The sequence below is a fragment of the Carassius auratus genome, chromosome 8 (genome assembly GCF_003368295.1).
Source record: "Carassius auratus strain Wakin chromosome 8, ASM336829v1, whole genome shotgun sequence".
Lineage (NCBI taxonomy): Eukaryota > Metazoa > Chordata > Actinopteri > Cypriniformes > Cyprinidae > Carassius > Carassius auratus.
This window is the reverse complement of record NC_039250.1, coordinates 8,293,256-8,317,528: the sequence shown is the minus strand read 5'-3', so window position 1 is coordinate 8,317,528 and position 24,273 is coordinate 8,293,256. Positions and strand designations below refer to the sequence as shown.

At 37.0% G+C, this 24,273-nt stretch overlaps 1 protein-coding gene across 1 annotated transcript in view; it reads left to right on the top strand.

Annotated features, from left to right (window-relative positions):
• The first annotated feature begins 689 nt into the window (after positions 1-689).
• fibcd1a (fibrinogen C domain containing 1a) overlaps positions 690-24,273 on the top strand; it is a 95,545-nt gene continuing 71,961 nt past the window's right edge. Inside the window, exons 1-2 of the mRNA XM_026269503.1 lie at positions 690-1,007; positions 1,190-1,272. Coding sequence (XP_026125288.1) covers positions 1,201-1,272 — 72 coding nt within the window. The 5' untranslated portion in view covers positions 690-1,007; positions 1,190-1,200. The remainder of the gene's footprint in view (positions 1,008-1,189; positions 1,273-24,273) is intronic.

Sequence of the window (24,273 nt, the reverse complement as noted above, 5' to 3'; positions counted from 1 at the left end):
GTTCTGTTGCTCAGAGATGCAAATGGGAATAATATTTCTTTGCGATAAGAGAAAAAAAACAGTCAATATTGTCTCTAATGTAAGTGTCTTAATATTAAATTATTATTAATTAAATTGCTATATAGTCTTCACGTGATACTAATTATATATAGTATATATATATATAGTGACCATTCTAAATGCATTTTAATCAACTGAATCATGCAGTGAAAGAACTCACACTGGTCTAACCTACTACTAGACTACTAGAATATTTCACACCCCGAAAAAGAAAAAGGTGAAAGGTGCTCAAGACCCTTTTTATGTTTACAGTATGTGTGCATGCACCTGCACGTGCCTGTTATGTATATGTACAGCATGTACATCGATCAAACGGACATATTTGTCAACATAAGCCTATTAAAAATATTATAGTAGCCTACGTTTTATTTGAAACTTTTCTGCTATTCGCAAAATCCGAAAAATCCTCGATAGGCTCCAAATGCTCTTTACTGTCAGCTAACTCATCGGCTCTCTGCTCACTGTGATTCGGACGTTTACGGTTGAATGAGTCATAGAGTTGTTCAATCCAAAGCGTTGAGCGAATAGTTTAGTGAACCAGTTCGAATGATTCATGAAAAAGATCCGATTCTGAAAGAACGATTCGCTCATGGTTCGGACATCGCTAGTGTAACACGGTGTAAGCAAGAGAAAGGGAGGGGGGCGGATTTCAGGAGCTCTCCACCACAAACGTGTCATTACACCACAGGAATGAATCAAATCAAACGGACGCCAAGCACACAGTTCTTTTGCTTAACTTCATGGTTTATTATCTAAATCAGCGTCGTTTTAGTTTCTCATAGACATAACAGGGAAAGTTTTATATCTGAGAAGGAATACCTGCCAACGAACGGAACGCATCATCCGCAAACCGTCACACCTTCGCCTCAGTTGAGGAGATCGGATCTGCTTTCGGACTGCATTATCTTGTTTGTTTCTTTTTGGGGGTGAGGGACAAGTCCCTTGAAGTACGTATCATTTTCTTTTACAAAATGAGTTTCAGTAGGTTTGTGCGGATCATCTTGTGAAGTAGTTTTAGTTCCCGTAGACTGTTGTGTTGTCTCCCTTTTCTCTTTCTTGGATGCTGGAATTTAAGACTGACAGTCCCGTTCTCTCCTCATGCCCATGAAAACAACTCTCGGATGGTAAGGATTCCAGAGAATGGTAAATGATCGATGGAAAATCATGAACAGTGTTTCAGAACTCGAGGATGGACAGCAGCATAAATCGCAGGTATGTTGCACGCGCATCATGTAGGGATCTGTTAGACCCGTGTCAATGCATTCGTGATGCTCAGGCAGGTCAAAAACTATAAATATGACCATATACAGCCCTCATTGCGTTTATACAGGCAGCAAACAAATTCCATGAGATATTACTCAGAGCTGAATATTTTGGAACGCATGCTTCTATTGGCAAATCTCGAACACGTCATGCTTTCAAATCTTGAGGAATAAACTATTTGTTTAAACAAATGTTTGATTAAATTATTATAAATTATTATAAATTGCTATTCTGTGTCTTGTAACTAATTGCTTTGGATTAAGGGAGTATGACTAAATATTTTATATATATATATTGATATATGCATGTGTGTGTATATATAGTTATATATATATATGTGTGTGTGTGTGTGTGTGTGTCATTCATAGAATAGAAATTAGAGCATAATAATTGCACATACAGAAGAGAGTCCTTTAATAATAAGAATTAAAATTATAATATTTAAATATTGATATACATAGAGAAAAATGGTCTGCATTGCATACTCTTTGTGAGAACATGTACAATTTTAGTGAAAACAAATAAAATGTACAAAATTGGTGAATTTAAAGAAGCATTTGCTATACACAAAATTTACTAGGAATCACTCAAAATGATTTAAAAGCAGAAAATCCGTAAATTTTGCAACCGACGGCCATCCAAGCAGATGCCGATAATCAGTCATTACCAAAATATTGACTAAAGATTCATCTGTTTAAAATAAGTTTATTGCTAGTAAAGACTAAGCGCCTTTAGTTCTCAAGCGTTCAGAGTGATATTGTACCACTGTCAGATGATACCTCTCTCCATGCCCTCCGCACATGAGGGAATACATTTGTTTCTTTTATGCAGCTCACATACAACTAAGGGATTAAGCTCAGCCCCTCCATATATGAGCGACTGCATGTCTGCCAGAAAAATTTCACTCAGGAATGCTGGAAGTTCATGCATTCACTGCAGAGAGAGCACATCACAGATCTGACGGTGGAGCTCAGCAAGCTGAAGGGTGTTGCATCTTTGCTTTTTTATCTCTCACTGTCTATTTCAAAGCTTTTTTGAAAACAAATCTATATCTTGCCACTGCCTGCATTTCACAGCTACTGTAATCTGCTGCCGAGCATTTATGGGGGAATGTACATAACTTGCTGTTTATAGCAATCCTGATTATAGAGGTTTAAGGATGGGATCACGGCTGTAACAGCTGTTTATTACTGCTATCATCCTCACATGGCATCCTCTAACCTTCTCTCAGTGGGGGTGTGAAGTGTGCATAATACAATGCCCTTTCAGGAATATGTCAAGCTCTGCTTTGAAGCGTCAACATCAACACGAGCCGCTTGTTCTAATGGCACTTCTTTATTTGCCCGTCTTGTGTAACTGAGTCATTTTAACACGCAGCACAACCGAAGTGCCGTGCCAGTTTATCAAACTGCCTGGGCTTGTTTGCTTTGTGCTGCATAAGTTATTTTAGGTCTTGTTAATTAATCAACGTGAATTTGTCTGCCATCCATTTCTGACTGATGTTTATTAATAAAATATTCACTTGGGAGAGAGAAAGCGAGCGAGAGGAGGGGTGGGATCTCATGGGATGAATAAAACTGTTCACCTGCTGTGCTGGAGTGTTCAGACTTTGATGGACACAATTTGTAATTCATCGTGCAGCTCTTTGTGCCTTGATTTTTTATAGTTGAGAGTATAATAAGTGAAGCCTATGGTCCATTAAGCAGTGGTTAAAATAGGCTTAAGGGTGTGAGACAGGCGTACAGGTAAAAGGATTTGCATTTTTTAGCTTTCCTTCAGCGATGTGATGTGTGTGTGTTATATAATGGCCTAAGGAGTCACAGTAAGATAAGTTGCAGGTAGTAACATTATTGTATGGTATGGTCAGATGGACTCATTAGCTCCTTGTTCCCAGAAATTTTTCATTGTCGGCCCACCCGTGTTATTTTTTAAGGTCTACTCTTGCAGACACACACACGATCACACTCTGGAACAAAACAGCAGCAGTGATTTTTAAAACTCTCTTTGTGTCATTATTTACCAACCTTCATGTCTTTCCAAAATCGTGTGATATTCTTTTTTCTTTTTTTGGTGGAACACAAAAAGAGATGTTTAGAAGCCATTTTATGAAAGGACCTTAAAAAGACTTCACGAATCATGCACTACTGTACAATCTACAGGGCTGTTCACACACCAAGAATGTTAACTATATGTTTTATTCTTATGTAACATTCTAATTCTATGAGAAAAGGTTCACTCTGGAAAGTAAAGGTTCTTTATTGTCATGTTAAAAAAATGTTCTTCAGATGGTATTGTGTTCTTTGTGCTTTGAAAATAACAGTTCTTTTGGAAACCCAAATTGGTTCTTCACCATGAAAACCACCTTTTGGAACTTTTATTTTTAAGAGTGTATGCCCACAGCTATAATGATAATGAAAGAGAGGAACCATATTGTTGATTGTCCAGCTGATAAAAATATGAATCAATCAGCCAATCAGAATGCAGCTGATTTTAAAGAGGTCGAGCATTTAAAGTGGCAGACGACATCACTGCAGTTTACGCTTCTAATAACTAAATGTAATTGTTAATTGGTGTGGACACTAATATAATTATAATTTTTGATTTGAGTGAGCTTCACGTATTGTTTCTCAAATCCAATTCACTCATTCAAAGGTTCAAAGTCTGTGTCTTTTACCTTATTTGTGACATGCCCAATTTGGATGTTTTCATATTCACATTACACATTGAGTGCAGGTTATGGAGAATTGATCATATTCCTTCTGACTTGGAATATCGTGCACAATATGTATGGACTGCTGTTTTTATGATGCCTCAAGAATTTTGTATGTCATTTCTGGAGCTTGACAGCCCCTGGTCACCATTGACTGTCATTGAATGGGAGAGAATAGCATGAACATCCTGCCAAACATGTCTTTTCCTTCTCTTCTCGGGTTTGGAATGTCTTGAAGGTGAGTAAAGAATGACAGAATATCCGTTCTTGAGTGAACAGTCTTGTTTCTTTAAGCCACTACTGTATTTTTAACCCTGGAAACTGCAGGCTAAAACATCTGACTTGTTCTTCAGAGCAGGTAATTGATTTGCTTGTCGGCTTTTTGACTTACAGGCATTTTACTATGAAGTGCTGGAGGGATTGAGGATTTTGAAAGCTGTAAGAAACATTTGCCATCCTTTAGAGCCGAAAAAATGAGCAGTGGCCATTTAAACTCGCAGCAGACTTCATCTCAGCACAGGATGATAGCAGCAACCTGAAGTTAAATAGGGTTTTATCAATTCATTTTCCTCTCAAATGTGTCAAGCTGCTTAAGTTGTAGTAGCTATTAGGATTTGCAAAGTGAACAGACGTGCTGACAGCCTGGGTAGCTTTTCATCAGGATGGAGCGTAGATGTGGAGGAACCCCAAACACTTTTTTTTCTAAAGTTAATCTTTGGAGAATCTGTGAAGTCGTGTCCAGCCGTTGTCTGCTTTCTGTCCAGCAATTCTCCAACGGCGTGCGCAGAAATTCAATGCAGCCAAAGAAAGACAATGTGAGAGATGTTTACCAATTGTGCACTGGACACAATGGGGATGGAAAGTCCAAACATGTGGGCCGAATTTCATTTCTTCGGGATGCTTGTCAAACACGGCGCTGCCAATTAAACACTCCTCCAAAAAACCTGGAAGCCTGCTGTTCTGTAATGAAAGCTGTAACCGCATGACTGAACGTAGCCATTATGTGTGTACGGGATAAAACACTGGATACCTAGCATGTCCCCCAGCTTAATAAGTATGCTGCGACGACTCTAAAACACTTCCCGTTTCATTATGTCGTGATGCTCGTGTGCTTTTCCAGCCGTATTAATGACAAAACCCTGCTTATTCTCTTCTCAAAGCCATTTATTTCGTCTCACAATAGTACTTATGGTATTTTATGTTTAAACCAGGAAAAAAAATGGTTTAAATCAATCAGCTGTTGCTCGAATTTAATAAAAATATCCTTTAAAACCCCTTCGCTTTCCATAGTTGTGGTGTTTCACTGTTTATTGTGGCTGGAAATGCTTTCAGAATTTCATCCCTATCTTTTCAACCATACCTTATTTCTCGTCAATCCCTCCTGTATGCATAATAAAGTCTTCTGGCCTTGGTTGTAGCACATTGAAAGTGGATGGATGTGAAAGCTGTAAAGTCCCTGCAGATATATGATTTTCCCTTCTCTGCTGTTATATGTGTTGGATATCCATCACAGGATTGTGGGGCTATTTGGGGGCGTATGAAGCCCGATATATGGAGTCTCACGGGCGAGGGTCTCACTCTAAGAGTAGTTGTATAATTATAGGCCATCAATGGCTCTCCTAGATGGCGCCGGTATATCAAACTGTCATGGATCATTTTTTTAGTGTGATGGAGCGAATGTTATTTGGTTTAACCTCTGACATGATTCGGATGATCCCCGACGTGTCTCCTCCCTCTCACCTTCAACAATAAGGAATGATTTTTAAAGTAAACAATCTAATTTGCTCTGGGTCAGATCTGTTGACATTTTGCAAAAGCCACTTTTATTTAATTCAGGACTATAGACACACCTTTTGGTATTTATCTTGTGTTTGACATTTCTTCGCTTTTGAGATGAAACCCATTTTTTGTCAGCCTGAATGAAACGGGAGACGCTGTGCTCAGATAGCTAAAAAAAATTGGACATTGTCGACTAATTTAAACTCATTAAACAGCTGCACTGCTTTTGGACACTTTATATTTAAATGCAAAAACATGCATCTTGTTAAATTTCTCAATGGAAAGGTGCAGCATGCAAAATGTGTTCAGCACTTGCAAGGGAGAGCAGGACAAGATTTTATTACACTTTCAAAGTGCCACTTTGATTCTGCAGCACAATGTAACTCTCACCAGAGCAATGGACATAGTCAGTGATGTTACTTGACCGGTTGTGTTCAAGAGTCAGCAGTTTTCACAGCTTTTATTTTTGGTGATTTGTGCTATTTTTATTGACAGAGGCAGCAGAGAGGTGACAGGGAATTAGTGGGAATGAGAATAGGAGGCAGACCTGGATCTCCCATGAGGACCACAACTCAACTTGTCTGTAGAGTATGTGTGTGTGCTGCCAGGCATGCCATTTTTATGTAACATTATATATATGAAAAGTTCATATGCAAAAGCCTCTAAGTGCCGTTCGAAATTTTCATCTAACATTAGCTTTTTTTTATCAGACTCCTATGTTCATGTTTAGTGTTTTTTACTATAATGACAATGTAAAGATGCTTTTCTATGCAATTAAAGTGAAATAACTGAACATAAATATAGGAGCCTATTAGTGTTTAAATGGAATTTATATGAATTTCTTTTAAAATGAACAGTACTTAGTTTTATTTATAGCAAACAAGCGTATTTTTGCATGAAGGGTGTGCTTAAAAATAAATAAATAAAGAATACCACTTTAATATTTTGCAATAATAATTCAATGCATTTATGTATTGTTTAGTCAGAGGCCTTGAAACAGAGCAGTGTTAAAAGGGATAATGTGATGCATTGCGACAAATACAAAATAGACATAACATGGTATCAACACAGTTCTCCAAGCCAATAAACAGCCACATATGGTGGAATAAATACAAATAGACTGACATTTGCTATATTAAAATGAGCAGGGGAGTGTGAAAATTATAGCCACAAAGCCTATTAGTCCAATGTATTAGAGGAAAGATAATCATGTAAAGCAAGTGCTTAAGTCGGTCAGTTCTTGTTTGTCACCCGGGGAATAAAAAGCTGATTTTGAATGTGGTGGATTGTGTTATTAGGCGACAGAATCTCTGGAGCCAATTGGGATGGACAGATTATGATCTAGGTGGATTGAATCTGGACGTGTGAGGGATTTGTCCATGACAATGGCTGGCAGAGAATTGTTCAATGTATGGGAAGGTCAGAGCATGCAGTTTTTGCTGCTGTTGGAATTGACCCTGGAGTGGCCTTCCACTCATGCACTTTTGTATAGCAATAACAGACAGTGATAACACAGATAAAGATAACTTCTTTGGTGCCATGACAAAACCGCATGTTCCTTTGCTCATACTGCATGCGGTCTGGCTTCACAGAACAGAAATGCATCTGTTGTCTTTATCGGGATGTTTCAGGTAAATTCATCTGAGACTTTTAGCGTTGAGCTTTCTAAAACATCCACCAGTTTCTCAGTGGTATTTCATGAAGGAATTTTCCACGAAGGCTGATAAGTTAATCAATATCAGGAACACTGATTAATGATTGTAGTGGGTCGATATACATAACAAAACAGCAAAATACTTTAACATAGTCAAAATAAACTTAATCTCTTAAAGTAGTACAGTTAATTTAAAGATTAAAAATCAACAAAACACACTATATGTACAGTACAGTATGCACATAGAAAGACATATATACATTATGCATGTAATTGAAATATTGTATCAAGATGTAGTCTTGATATATAGATATGTATATATACTGTATATAAAAATATATGTGTGTGCGTGTGTGTGTGTGTGTGTGTATATAGTATCAAGTTGAAGTCAACAAACAATATACACATAAACAATCTCTTAAAAGTTAAAAAAGAAAATGTTAAGTTACTCAATATAAAAAATATGTAAATATACTCTGTACAGTATACATACACAAAATTGCTTAGTTTTATTATATCAGAATGACTTGGGTATGACACAGGTATTACAAGGAGAGGGTGACTTACAGTATGAGGACAAAACCCATGTGCCCAATTTTCAAAACGCTTATAATTCATACAGAGGTTTTTTGAGAAAGTAGAAATGCACAAAGTTTCCTGTGATGGTTAGGGTTGGTGAAGGGCCATAGAATATATAGTTTGTACAGTATTAAAGCCATTACGCCTATGGGATGTCCCTACTTTTCAACGTGTGTGTGTGTGTGTCTATATATATATTATATATATTATATATTTCATTTTGACTATTTTTTTTAGCACATCCTCACTGTCTCCTCTTACAAACCATTTCTGCAAATCCTGCTTTTGCTGTTCAGATTTCTGTTCATGTCTCTTAGAAGGTCTTTAGTCCCTTCAACACTCGGGGCAATTTGTGGCAGTTGTGGCAGACAGTTCTGTTGATGTATTCAGCCAGTTGTTAAACTAGTTTCGTGCTATCATCAGCAAATGAAATGATCCTGACACTATGGCTTGCAGTCGTAAGTGAAATGTTGAGAACATCTTGTGGTTGAATTGTAGGTCTGTGTGCTAATGAAGTTATATTGGCCATTATCATGACTGGGGGTCTGCTTCTATAGCTTCTATCAGGAAATCTGTGTACGCTGGCTTTTCAGTTGATTTCTGTACAAACGCTAATATAATTGTCAGCAGCTTGCAGGACAGGACGAGCTGCTTTCTGCCACTCAATTGGTTTGATTTACAAACTGGATGATGTTTTAGGTGCTTTGAGGAAAGGGCAGTTAATGTGAAAGATCACCAGTCTTTTAAGACTATGTGCAAGTAATGATTTAAGACAAGATGCCTCGGCTTTTCTGATCTCAGTCGCTGTGGTGGCCATTTTGAAGCTGAGTGGTTTTAAAAAGGAGAGATGGAGATTAAACACGTCTGAAACAGGACTCAGCTGTTCTGAGCTCTGGGAATCCCGAAAGCCTTCTGCATTTTTAACCTATCGTGCCCATATTTTCCCCTCACCAGACCTAGGACTACATTGCTGGGCAATATATATTGAATATTCAGAATTTTACAAAGGTAGTCCATCCAAAAATAAGATCCTGATGAGTTTCATTCTTCTGTGGGACATAAAAGAAGATTTTTTTTGAAGAATGTTGGTAACCAAACTCTTGATGGTCCACATTGGCTTGCATTATGTTGGAAAAACAAATGTTATGGGAGTTGTATTTTCTTTGTTTGTTTGTCAAATTCAACAGAACAGCATAAGGGTTAGACTTTTCCTCTTCGTATGAACTATTTCTTTAAGGATAATTGTGAACATTGCAATATTGATAATGTATTTTTATGTCATGACTTTTGAATTTAAGATGCATCATCACTTAAAAAATATGATCAGAAGTCCATGTTTGGCATTTTCATGAATGTAAAAGTACGTGTAGCCATTTATTATTTTGTTATTAATTTTAGTATAAAATATTTTTTGTTTTATGTTAGTATATTAATATTTATTGAATCATATTATATTTGTTGCTAAATTATCGATTATAATTTGTGTTAATTTATTGTAAATTATTTTGGGAAAACATGACTTGATTGATGACAACAGTGGGTTAACGCAGCATACTCCGCAAGTCATAGCAAATACAGAAATTCTGTATAGACTATAAATATATATATATATATATATATATATATATATATATGTGTGTGTGTGTGTGTATATATGTGTGTGTGTATATATTTATTGAATAGAAGTTTTGTTAGATATATAACCAGTCCTGTCTTTGTGTTTGTTTGCTCTCTTTTTTGTTTTCTGTTTTAAAGTACTGTGCAAAATCTGATCTTTCATTCTTCTTCTCAGGTTGTTAACTTGAATATGATGTGATTTTATTGTGTGGAGATTGCTACACTATTTTATGTATTGTGTGCTAAGGCCAACATATGTTTTTTGACTGCTCTGCAGTTAGGATGTCACATCAGTGATCTAATGGCTTTTTGACGTCAAACAAAACTCCCTTTTTTTGGTAGCCAAGCAACAGCAGAACAATCAAATAATCATTCTTTCTCAAAATGAACTGAGGAGGAGATGATTGTCTGCTGATACAACAGTGTTGCATATAAGTCTACATTTGGAAAACTTTGGCTTTGTTGCTGACAGCTCCTTCACTGTAGCTTGAAGCCATATAAAGATGATGCTAATAGCCATTCTGCCCTGTGTAATGTCTCACAGAGCCTTATATCTAAGGCATTGCTCATTACGACATCCAGCTCTGCTTTCTGCCAACCACCCACTGACTGTACCTAAAGATTTCCTGTTGTATCGCATTCAAGTTTCTCCATAACTTCCCCAAACCTTTGCTGTCAATAGTGGCCAGTAATAAGCCATTTAAAGATAATCTATTTCCTCATCTATTTTAGCCTCTTGTAAATGTAACACTAAAATCTGGCCAACCAACTTTACAGTGGCCACTTATATATCAAGTGTCTGATTGGAATGTGACACCTTGCAACATAACCTCAACCGAATGGAAATGAAAAATAATCAGAGTAACGTCTCCCCCATATCACATCTTACTGAAACATGGCACTGGCCTTATTATTTGAAATAACAATTATTTCTTCCTCCACCGGCTTTGTGGGTAGACACATAATATATAAAGCATATATAATATATGCTCTAATAGACTACTGTATACTGTATGTTCTAAATAAGCAGATATGCAGCATAAATCTCCAAAAAATAAATAAATAAGTAATTTCTTTTTTATTTGTTTTTGAAAGTTTCTAATGCTCACTAAAGCAAAATTGTATTTGATCATATTTTGATTAATAGAAAGGTCTAATTACATTTTTTTTTTATTTAGAAATTTATACAATATAATGCCCAGTAATGTCCCTTTTGATCAATTTAATGTGCCCTTGATTAATAAAAGTATAAATTAGTTTGATAAAAAAGATGGTAGTGCATACTTTAACATTTATTTCTACACGTTGCATTAATTTTTTTTTCATTCTAATATTTTTGTTCATATTCTGTACATATTACTATTGCTGAGATAATTTTTACTGTGCGAAGTAAAGGTCTGTAAAGATTATAATAACCCCGTCTGTTTTTGAGCATTATAAATGGTACTAATATATAATAATAATCCTACTTTTTATTTTATGAATAGAAGTATTACATTTTGGAGCTCCGGGTGAGATGCCATTAACTCTTTAAATGTTAAACCTCTAATGTAGAGCTGTCAAGAGCTACTGAAAGTAATGAACAGATCTGGAGAAAGTTACTTTTAAAAGTAATACATTACAGTATTGCATTACACCATAAAAAAGTAACTATTTGAGTTTCTTAGTTACTTTTATGGAAAGTAATTCATCAAGTTACTTTTATCACATGAGCTGGGATTTGATTTAAGGCACTTTCACACTAAAAGTTAAATGATTCAGCTTCAGCCTGAAGGAAGTGCCACTGTTCCTCACTCCCAATGTCGCTCAAGGGACAGGAGAGCTTTCAATGAATAAATGGGAAAACAAGTAACTTGTGCTACTTAATTGAAAAAGTAACTCAGATATTTGTTAACCCTGTTAACGAAGGACAGTTTGACTGTTCAATCACTATTACTAATTATAGGGAAGTCGTGGCCTAATGGTTAGAGAGTCAGACTCGCAATCGAAGGGTTGTGAGTTCGACTCTCGGGCTGGCAGGAATTGTGGGTGGGGGGAGTGCATATACAGTTCTCTCTCCACCCTCAATACCACAACTTAGGTGCCCCTTGAGCATTGAACCCCCAACTGCTCCCCGGGCGCCGCAGCATAAATGGCTGCCCAGTGTGCGTGTGTTCACTGCTCTGTGTGTGTGCACTTCGGATGGGTTAAATGCAGAGCATGAATTCTGAGTATGGGTCACCATACTTGGCTGAATGTCATGTCACACTTACTAAATCATCACCTTTTTCTTCTGCCTAGCATAAAGACTTCTTAATCAATTCAACCATTGGATCAATGCCAATGCCAATTATCACTTCCTCTTAGAAAAGTTTAGCTTTTCAAGCCCCAAAGGAGAGAGAATATGCTTTATCATTAATCCCATATATTAAAACGTGATGCATTAATTGTGAAACTGACTTTAATATAGGTGTTTTATCATTTGCAACATTCAGTGTGGTGGCTCTAGGAAAGGATTGCTCCATGCAAAATAGTAGGATCAATCTGAAAAGTTTAGTTTTTTTTTTTCCAATTGGTGACATGTTATATAAAACATAATCTTGGCACACAGTTTGAGAGATTTTGGGGCTTTATTCAAGTAGGTAGGAGTAGCTGTGTCTGCTTGGTATTGCATTGCCTTTTCTCTCAACATTCAGTGTCATCATTGAAAATGGTTGTGGAAACATTCTGTTTTGCTTTCCTAGGCAACCGTGAAGCCTTTTTCAGTAAACTGTTTTGTGACCATTAATAGGTCCATTAATGTTAAATGGCCCATTTGAGGAATGATTGGTCGGGTTGTGTATATGAGGTTTAGCAGAATGCAAACAGAGAGAAGTGTCAGACTGCCAACAGTTTATGAAAATATCACAAGTGGAGCTTCTGTGTGACCCTGTAAATGGTGAACCTCGAATGATGTTTTTGTTCAAATGTAAACCATTAGATCTTCATCTGGATTTCTCTTGAGCATCACAGCCTAAAATCTGACCCATGCGGATCAGTCACTAGGCGAACAAGTTGCATTAAATCAACCCAGACCACCTTTACTTTTACTGTGCATTTGTGTTGAAATAACACCCCAGAGCTTGTGCATGTGGCTTGGGATTTCTGATGGCTTTTAAAAGTCTGTGCTGCAGGTGGTATCACATCCTGGTGTGATGCCACCTGCAGGAGGTGCAAATGGATTTCACCTCTGCGGAGAGAGCCGGTCTTCGACTAACAGGGATTTTAGAAGTGTATACCCATCATACTTGGAAAGCCAGAGATGAGGGGACGAATTATTGCACTCAGACACACACAAAAAGCAGCTTCATACTTCACAACTGCTTTGGCAGCTGTCAGGTCACATCATATAAAGTGAGATGGAATCCATTATGGACAATCTAATTAGTTTCTGCACTGTGAAGCCCTAACCGGCTGTGTCATTTGAAATGCTCAGCACATGCCAGGATTCAAAACGCACGCCATTCAGGGGGTTTTGTGTGCAAATTACCGGCTAATTCTTGAAGGTCCCCATTTTGAAGCGAAGTGCATTTCGTGATGGTGTTCATAAGTGTGTGAAAGCTGCGATTTATTGAATGTCTGTGCATAATAAGCTGAATTTTAAAAAGATTTGCATTGGCAGTATCCTTCTGTTCTTTCTATTTTGGATTTTTAAAGATGTGACTTGAAAACATTTTGTCTGACCTTTACAATACCGCAGCGTTTTATGGAAATGTATCTCCGATTCTTTCAGCGAGACATTTCCTTCCCAGTAGTATTTCCTGACACTTTTTTAACTATGGCATTCTGGGGGAAAATTCCTCTCTGTAACAGAAATAAATGACCATTATTAAGCACCACAAGCTGGGACTTCCCATGAGTGATAGAATTTTTCCATTTGCTTTTTCTTTCTCAATTGCTGAGCTGAAACACTTCAAAGTCCTGCATCACCTGTGTTTTTAGAAATTGTGTGCCCTTTAGGATTATATTAGGGCATATAAGGGTAAGACCATTATGTTTTCTGTTCAATTCAATTCAATTGAAATTGAATGTGGTTATAGAGAAAATACAATAAATATAGATGGTCACAGCATAGTTCATAAAAGGATAGTTCACCCTAAAATAAAAATCTATTTACTTATGTCATTGAAGTACTAATATGCACTATTGAGCTGTAGTTAACATACATAGGTGTACCTTTTATTTTTATATATTTTTTTTATTTTCTCTAGCATTGAATTTTAAAGGAAGTATAATTGGAATTTGAGTTGAATCAACAATTGCTGCAGTTTCCCCAAATGACCAGAGTTATTTCAGTATTATTTATATTATTTTATAGTATTTATTAATATTTTAAATTGGCTTTTTTTTTTTAAATATCAGTTTTCATTTTAATAACAGTTTTAGTTATTTTGTTATATGCTGTAGTCATTGTTCTAAATTTGTTTTTGTTTTTTTTAAATATGTATATATTTCTAATTATCTTTGAATTTTGTTTTTAGTTTATTTTATTCATAAGTCTTATTTTTCATTTTCTTTTTATAATTTTAATAATTCAACTATTTATAAATTAATTTATAAATATTTTGTAAATAAATATTTAAAGAAAAATTTCCAAGGAAACATTTTATTGAATTTTTTTTTTCATAATTTATTTCTATATATTTTGTTAATTTATTGATTAACTTTATTTCAATTAAACAATTTTTTTTAATAAATTTAGTTTTAAGGTAATATTAATGACACTGTAGATGACTAAGTTTGTTTTACCCAAAACTAGCAAGTTATATATATATATATATATATATATATAGAGAGAGAGAGAGAGAGAGAGAGAGAGAGAGAGAGAGAGAGAGAGAGAGAGAAATTCTCTAGTTTCTGTTTAACCAAACTTTTTGCAATGTTTCAGTGAAATGATGTCAAGTTTTTTTGAAATCTTGTTCATTTCAGACTCCCAAACTAAGTGTCACAACTGGATTTCTCCTGAAAGTTTCTCATTCCTTTGAACTTTTGCTTGAAGGATGTAGAACGTCTTGTGCACAAGACAACCAAAACAACATTTCACTTGCTGCTCAAATACGGCGAAATAACATTTTGAGATCTGTTTGCTCACTGCTGGCATCACAAATAAGAGGCCCTGTTCGCTTTTAGGTTTTATGCATTTACTTTCTCTCATATGGCATCCATTGGTCCGTGTGTGTCTCTGTGTGTGTACAGGCTGATCTTTTGTCCCTTCCAGTTTTGATCCAGCATGTCAGAGCAAAGCCAGAGCTGACTTTTGTGTGTCAGCCATTAGGGAGCGGAGAGGAAGAGTGTGAATGTTGACTTATGGCATCCTCGCAGAAGCTGCTCTCTGGAGCCCAGAAGAGGCCTGAAAGACAAATCGCTGCCTGCACACATCGCTGCCTGTCCTTGGAGTGCACTGACAGGCAAGCCTGCAGAGAGAAGGCACTGTCACTGCTGCTTGCCACTCTGCCGAGTTACGCATACACAAGCCACACACACACACACACACACACACACAAACATGCACCACATGCTGAGGCTAAATCATCTCAATAGTCAGTTGAGTGGACACACACTACAGTTGCAAACTATTTTAGTTGTATATAGCAGTAAATATATGTTTTGCCTTGAAGATATTGTGCACACTCCCAAAGTTTATTTCCTCTGATAAGCTGATTTGGTGCTCAAGAAACAATTTTTATTCATATATATGTTTATGTAAAAAACTAGTGCTGTCAAACGATTAATCGCGATAGATCACATCCGAAATAAAAGTTTTGTTTTCATAACACTTGAGTGTGTACTGTGAATATTTATTATGTGTATATAAATAGAAACACATGCATGAATATATTAAAGAAAAATATGTTATGTTAATATATGAAATATATTTATATAAAATATAAATATATAAATGTATATACACAATATAAATGTAAATATTTTCAATATATATACTTAATGTGTATTTATATATACATAATAAATAAACAGTACACACAACGTAAATATATTATGTAAAAAAACTTTAATATTGATAATATTGATTAATATTTAAAACAGTTATTTTTTTAATTATTATTATTATATTAAATAAAGACAATAACAAAAGACTATGTAAATAAATAACAATAATAAATGTAAGTATAGCACAGATTATGTTATATTGTAAGATATTTTGAGACCATATTGAAGTCTTTCATTTTTGATTTTTAAAAGAGCTCAATTGTGATTTTTCTTTCCTGTAGCTGAAGAGGCAAGAGAATTTTCACACAGTCACATAAGTCCAAGTTATCTAAGGTTTGCAGAAAGGAGGTTTAGGGTCAGTGGAGGAGGACTATGATTAAAAATTGATGGCCGCAATTTCAGACCCACTTTAGCTGCACATGACGGCCATTTCATGAAGCAACATGTACCGTGGAAGTGTTTATTTCCTCTATCTGCAGTGGCACCCACTTATTTCCTTTGAGATGGTGAGAGGACAAAGAGCTCAAAGTTTGACTTCTTCTCTGCAAATCCCTTCGATAAGCGCTACATTGTGCTTTCACTCAAAAAGACCTGCAATTTTTATACAACAAATTTAGTTTTTTGACCTGCACTTGTATGTATCTCAGTTTGACATCTCTACAGTTGGGGAACCATTTTTTCCTTTCCATTTTAATTAACTGTATGTGTGCTACGAGAGAATGCACATTCGTTTTGAAGTCATATCCCCTGCCTTGTTTACCCGTCTCATCCTACACAGGAAGTATAATCATTTTTATCATTCACCTCAGGCTACAACGAGTATGTTGCATTGCTTTGACCCACTACTAACTTCTCGGAGTGTCGGCGAGGCATCGTTATCTGCTTTAGAGATGCTCGTGAGATGTTTCAAAGATATGCAGAGGGCCCTTCTCAGGATGTCATCACCTATTGGCTCAGAAAAGCAGTATCATACTTTAGCAAGATGCTGTTTTAATAGCCTCAGTGGAGCTGGAGGAAGGGGGAGAAACAGTCTTCTTTTGACAGCTTCGGGCATATCCCCCCCACCCCCAGCCCTCCCCACACAATAAACTATTTATCATTTCAAACCGGCTAATGAAGCCACATATTCTGAGCCAGCACAAATTGTGCTGGTACATGCGAATGCATATTTGTGTGTGTGTGTGTTTTAATTTGTGTGGCTGCGGCAGTGCGGATCTCGTAGTGAGTCAGTACTCAGGTTCCCGCGACTTACTGCCATGCAACGTTAGTGATAAATGAACTGAAGAAAAAGAACTAGAGTTGTGTGGCCATTTTGCAGATTAAGAATAATCCCCTACATCTGGTCTACCCAAAGCGCTAAGATTTACTCGTTGGGATTTCTGCTTTCACGTTGTATCACAAGATATTTCTTAGGCCTCGGGTTGCTGTGTAATTCAGGGCGAACAGCGTAGTGATCCCTTAATGTGTGTTGACGAGCGTTGCTTTCAGGCGTTTGGCCTTACAAGTGTCTAATTTGTAAAACAACTGGAGCTTGGCCACATTTAAGACTTGTGTGTTTTGAAGGGTCTGAAAGTGCTCTAGGGGTCTTCGGTTGAAACCTTGATATAAACCGTGGCAGCAGCTTGAACCTGAGTGCAAAATAAATGTTAAATATGTTATATACAGTGGTGTGAAAAAGTTTTTTCCCCGTCCCGTCCCGTTTTTTTTTTTTTTTTGCATATGTCACACTTAAAAGATTCAGACCATCAAACATTTTTATATTAAACAAAGATAATGCAAGTTAATACAAAATGCAGTTTTTATATTATTTGATTTATTTAGGAAAAACATTTGTCCAAACCTGCCTGGCCCTACATGAAAATGTAATTGCTCTCTCCTATTAAATCATGAAAGTACGGAGCCCCGCACATGACATGCAAGAGCAAATAAAAAAAATTGCGCGCACGATTTACTAATTCATTCCCTCAATGTGCTAAATTGTGCACACAATTACTATTGCGTTCCCTCAATTTACTATTGCGTTCGCTCGATTTAGCAAATCGAAGGAGCGAATTAGTAAATCGTGCGCACAATTTATAAATCGAGTGAACGCAATAGTACTCGTGTGCACATTTTAGTACATTGAGGGAATGAATTAATAAATCGTGCAAGCGATTTAGCCTAATATTTTTACCTGCATGTCATGTGCGGGGCTCCGTATGAAAGAAATGTGATTAAACACATTACTTTATAAAGCTGAGTTGAGTTTCACTAGCCACACCCAAGCCTGATTACTGCCAGGCCTGTTGAATCAAGAAATCACTTAAATAGAACCTGTCTGACAAAGTGAAGCATGCTTAAAGAGCAACACATCATTCCACAATCTTAAAAAATTCTAAAATGAATGATAAACTAAATAGTTGACATGCATTAGTCTGGAAAGTATTATAAAGCCATTTCTAAGGCTTTAGGCTTTAGGACTGGAGAAAACTTGGAACAGTGGTCAACCTTCCCAGGAGTGGCTGGCCTACAAAAATTACTCCAAGAGCACAATGATGACTCATCCAGGGGGTCCTAAAAGAACACAGGACAACGTCTTAAGAGTTGTCAGTGTTTATGATTCAACAATAAGAAAGAGACTGGGCAACACAGTATCCATGGGAGAGTTCCAAGGCAAAAGCCACTGTTGACCAAAAAGAACACAAAGGCTTGTCTCACATTTGCCAAAAAAATATCTTGATTATCCCCAAGACTTTTGGGCAAATATTCTGTTGAACTTTTTCCGAAGGTGTGTGTCCCCTCACATCTGGTATAAAACCAACATAGCATTTCATAAAAATAAAATCATACCAACATTCAATCATGGTGGTGGTAGTGTGAAAGTCTGGGGCTATTTTGCAGCTTCAGGACCTGGATGACTTAACATAATTGATGGAACCATGAATTCTGCACTCTATCTGAAAATCCTGAAGAAGAATGTCCGCCAGTCAGTTTTTGATCTCAAGCTCAAGCGCACTTGGGTTATGCAGCAGGACAATGATCCCAAACACACCAGCAAGTCCAGCTCTGAATGGCTCAAGAAAAACAAAATTAAGGTTTTGTAGTGGCCAAGTCAGAGTCTTGAGTTAAATCCGATTGAGATGCTGTGGCATGACCTTAAACAGTCCATTCATGCTCGAAAACCCTCCAATGTGGCTGAATTAAAACAAAGAGTGGGCCAAAATTCCTCCACAGAGATGTGAAAGATACATGGCCAGTTATCACAAATGCTTGATTGCAGTTGTTGCTCCATAGGGTGGCACAACCAGTTATTTGATTTAAGGAGCAATTGCTTTTCACATAGTGCCATGCAGGTTTGGACAGCTTTATTCCCTTAATAAATGAAATAATAATAATAATAATTATTATTATTATTACTGGTATTATTATCTTTGTGTATTATTAAAATTAGTTTGATCTGAATCATTTAACTGAAAACTATGCAAAAAATAAAAAATAAAATAAATAATAATAAGAAACAGGAAGGGGGCAAAAACCTGTTCATAGCACTATATGCAGGTTTTTTAGGTGAGGAAAAAAAAGATCAACATTTGAAATGAACAGTAAATGATGCCTTACATTTATTAATTTGAGTTTTTTATCTAAAATCACAAACAGAAAATAAGGAAATAGTTTTAATAGCGATTTGAGTTTTAAGCATCCAAAACTTTAATAAATCTTTAGTACACAGACCTTTACATTTAGTAAACACAGATACATTTGGAAGCATCATTCATTTTCTTTCATAAAATAACTAATAATTACAAAACTCACAATCTGCATCATTGACTACATATTGTCATATAAACAATCAGTCAGTAACCACTGATGTATGTGAAATCAAACATGCTAGCAGTTCAAAAATTGAAGCTAAGTGAGTGAGTCTGGGAAGTTGTGGCCTAATGGTTAGAGAGTTGGGCTCCCAATCGAAAGGTTGTGAGTTCGAGTCCCGGGCCGGTGTGAATTGTGGGTGGAGGGAGTGCATGTACAGTTCTCTCTCCACCTTCAATACCACGACTTAAGTGTCCTTGAGCAAGGCATCGAACCCCCAACTGCTCCCCGGGCGCCGCAGCATAAATGGCTGCCCACTGCTCCGGCTGTGTGTTCACAGTGTGTGTCTTCACTGCTCTGTGTGTGTGCACTTCGGATGGGTTAAATGCAGAGCACAAATTCTGAGTATGGGTCACCATACTTGACTGAATGTCACTTTGACTTTTCACTTCACAATCAGAAGGGATTTTGATTCAAGAAAAAAAAATCAGTTAATGAGAATCAAAAAGAATACATCCCATTTCTAGAACCAAAACTAACAGAAATCATTCAGCTTTTTTTAGTTCCGAATAAGACCTCTTTCTCGGTTGTCAACCCTAATGAATATAAATAGCCTTTATTCTGAATGTATGCTGTTAGTAGGTCAGGTTATGTACACATTAGCAGATGCTTTTTTTGTCTGTCTGGTATTGGTTTTCTGCTGAAGCATTGAAAACTTTAAAAGGTCACTCATCAAGACCCGTACAGTAGTTAATGAATACCCAGCACTCTTAAATCAGGAAGATCTGTACCTTAGGGGAAAAAGTAAACAACTACATATGTCTGACCGCCAGCCTGTTTATTTCACCCTCCCAATGTATGTGCACAGCTGGTAGAGCATCTTTCTAACTTAAGCTCTTATAAGAAGATTAGGTCGTGCCTAGATTAGAGCCTTGAGGCACCCCAATATTTCAGCAAGAGCTGTAGATTTGTATTGCAAGATAAAATAACCCCTGAGCTAAAGCAAATATTGTGGTAAACATTATCAAGTTTGTTATCAGGTGCTGACCGGAAGTGCTGTCCATCTGCCTGTAATGTAAAAACATTATTAAATGTTTATATTTAAGCCCTTTTTCATCTCTTTAGTGAGGACATTAACTTCTATCTCAAGAAGATCTCCGTAACATATATTAACAAACTGGCTGTGCAAATGTTGACATACTTGTGTTCTTTTCGGTTTAGCAATTTTTGACGGTCGACTGACCACTGGTACAAATACTAAGGTAAAAAATGTAGTTTTAAGGTCATCTTTGCAACAACATTATGGTACATATTAGAACATATGATACCTAAAAAGTGACTTTTAAAGCTTTGGCCTTACAATGAAGCTAAGCTGAACAGACTGTGAATCACTATTGAATCTGCCTGCAACCTTGCTGGCTGTTCATTGTATTAAAAACCCTTTAGAATACATGCATTCATTGAAAAACCAATATAAACCTGAGGCAGTTCACAGTCTCATGGTTTGTAATTGGCAGAGCTGCATTTATAAGATTAGAAGGACACACAAATGAAATGAGGTTCAGGGTTGTTTCTTAGTATTGATTGCATTATGATTAAACTATATGTGTCTCAAGGGTAGGGTGCTGACCCTTCCAAAAAGAGAGTCCTATTTTTCAGGAACAGAGAGAAGACCATTTTCCTTGGTATCTCAACTTCTATTACCTACAGTTAAACTAATGGTGAGCGAAACCACCCAGAGGAAATTTTATTGCTTGGAGGTTGCTTTTTCATAGCTCTGGAGACTTAATGGAGTTCTTCAATTATATTTAAACTTTTTCTCAGATGTTTCTCTTAATTTGTTTAGGCCTTGAAAACAACAACAACAAAAAACAAAAAAAAACAACAACAGAAGAACCCAGCCAAGTGGTTAGATGATGTGAATTTTAGAGGAAAACAAGATTGTTTAATTAAGTTGAGAAAGCCTTTTAAAATAAGTCTGAATTGAGGTAGCCAACAGCATGCAGAATTGTAATTTCAATTTAGATATTTGAGTTTATAAACTGTATTTTAAATTTCAGGTAATATTTTTCTCAATATTTTATATTTTATCCTTTCTGTCTTTCCCATTCAAATTACAGAATAACTTCCTGTGGCATTTGACCAGTTAAAGGGATAGTTCACCCAACAATTAATGTTTTGTGATTAATACTCACCCTCATGTCATTCCAAACTCATAAGACCTTTGTTTATCCTCGGAACACAAATCAAGATATTTTTGATAAAATCTGAGAAGTGCATAGACAGCAATGAAACTACCACCTTCAAGTCTCAGAAAGATAGTAAGGAAATTGTTAAAATTGACATCTGTGGTTTAACTGTAATTTTATAAGGCTATGAGAGTACTATTTTGTGTGTAAAGAAAACAAAAATAACAACTTTATTCAAAAGTTTCTTCATTCATGTGTATGCATTCCTCTCTTTGCAAACAAGCTGCAGTACATCCGGTTTCTACTTCTGAATTCTGGCTCCTGCATCGGCAGCACCACATGCGTTCATGGTAATCTCGTGAATGTGCTGTGAAGACAAACACGGAAGAAAAGCATTTTTGTAGCTTCATAAAATTAGAGTTGAACCACTGATGTCATATGGACTATTTTAATGATCTCCTTACTACAAAGCTGTCTCTGGAGGGTCAGAAAGTTCATATATTTCATCCAAAATATCTTAATTTGTGTCTTGCTAGTTTGGAACGACTTAAGGGTGATTAATTAATGACAGATTTTTCATTTTTGAGTTCTTCATTTCTGGATTTTGCACAACTCTGAATCAGAGTATATCTGAATTACTAGGGTGATTTTTCTCTAAACTTGCTCTCCATTAATTTCTATTTAACCTTATTGTTGTCATTTAGTGATCTTGCTTTAATTTTGCTTTGTTATAGCCAGGCGATGCGTTCTTTCTTGTGCATTTTCTTTTGTTGGAAACCACTGTCAAGAGAACTCGACACCTCACCTACATCTCCCCGAGTAAGCAATCACCGGCTCTGTCATGTGACATTCCCAGGGTGTCAATGCGCTTGACCTCCCTCTTAGTACCTGCAGCTGGTATCTATGTCAATCTGCTGTAGGTCTTACAGGTCTAAAAAGGGCGTTGGAAAAAATGTGGCGTTTTTTGTTCGCCGGCTCCCCTGTTTCACCTCTCCTCATTCAAGAGCCTCGTCTCAGCACGACAGATAAAAAGCCCTTATCAAATATTGTCTGCGCTCAGCTAAGCGTGGCCCTCTAATCTCAACCTGTGTCTGCTCAGGGGGCATCTGAATACCTGCTGCCCACTAGACTGTGAGAGGGAAGTAAAGGTGCGTAGACGCCTCAGAAGACGTCCACGGTCAGGGTCTACAGTCTAGTTAAGATGCAGGTCGCGGAACAGTGACCGAATGTTTTCGAGCCCTCGGTTTTTCTTCTAAACACCCGTAGAGAGGCTCTATCACAATAAAGAGGAGCAAGATTGATGGTGTGTGTGTGTACGTAGAATAGATGTGCTTGCTGTCTCATTGTGTCGGTGAGGATTTCTCACAGGGCTGCTCTGGAGGAAAAGCCAGGTCTCGCCCATGTCTTTGTTGTCACACGGCTGTTTTGTGATACGCTCTCAGCAGAGGGGTCAGATATAAGCCCAGCTAATTCCTGCAGACAGCAGGTATTGTTGCTTTATTGTAACAAATTGATCTGAGACCTGCTGCTGCATGATGAAGTAGGCCAGAGTCTTTTGTGCACATTAATTATCTTTAAAATAAATATGACAATGCTTATGCTCGGTGTGGGAATAGGACCCTCTTCACCAGGCTGCACTTGTGCTTTTGTTCATAGGTGTCTTGTACAGAGATACTTTATCACACAACTATGGAAATACAATATGCTCTGAAAAAAAATGTATCCCTTACTCAGGGACAGAACACAGGCATCGTAAATTTAGATGTGTTTTACTGGAACTTTTGCATGAGAGCAGGGGCTGTGTTATTCACCGCAATGACTGCTAAATCAACATCTCAGAGGGTATATGGATTGATATTGCATTTGTGGTTTTGTGTTTGCGTATGTGTGAGTGTATAGCACTTGGTGATTTGACTTCACATGGAAATGTAGTACCACTTCATTTACATTTACATTTACTTATTTGGCAGAAGCTTTTCCATAGAAGCTTAAAATGCATTCAGATTATTATTTTTTTCCAGTGCATGCTCTTCCTGTCAGACCCATGACCTTGGTGTAGCTAGCGTCACACTCTGTTGTTGATTAATGGCTATATGTTCAGTTGTGCCATCACTGTATCTTAGTTCTTTGAACATGCATGTGGACATATGGTTGCAAATAATTTTTTGCTTCGGTTTCAATTGGTTAAAAATCAGGTAACTATTATTTTTCAATGTACTTTTTAAAAATTTTTTATCATTTGTATATTTTTGCTCTCTTGTTTTTCTGAATATTTTGTATAAATTTAGTTACCCTTGTAGGGAAGGCCACACTGTGCCCACTGGAGAATGCAGTCTGCATGACCGGTGTCTAAAGCACGTGTGAGACAATGCCAGTATATTGGTCCACCTGGCCCATGCTGTCATAGGCGGGATGCCCGGAAATATATGAGTGCGCCTGCTGAGTCTTAACCACACAAATCTTGCTGTCTTCAGGAGCCATCTATTTGAAATGTGTGATTGACCAGGGCGGATGAGCGTTATGGAGCGTGTGTGCCTCCATGCCCAAGGTTTCTGACACTTGAGGACACATATGTTCTATGCGTCATGTTTCTTGGTCAGGATCTTGGATCTTGTGCGATCAGTGTTTGAGGGTTCTGAACATGCTCATTTTGAGTGTGTCCG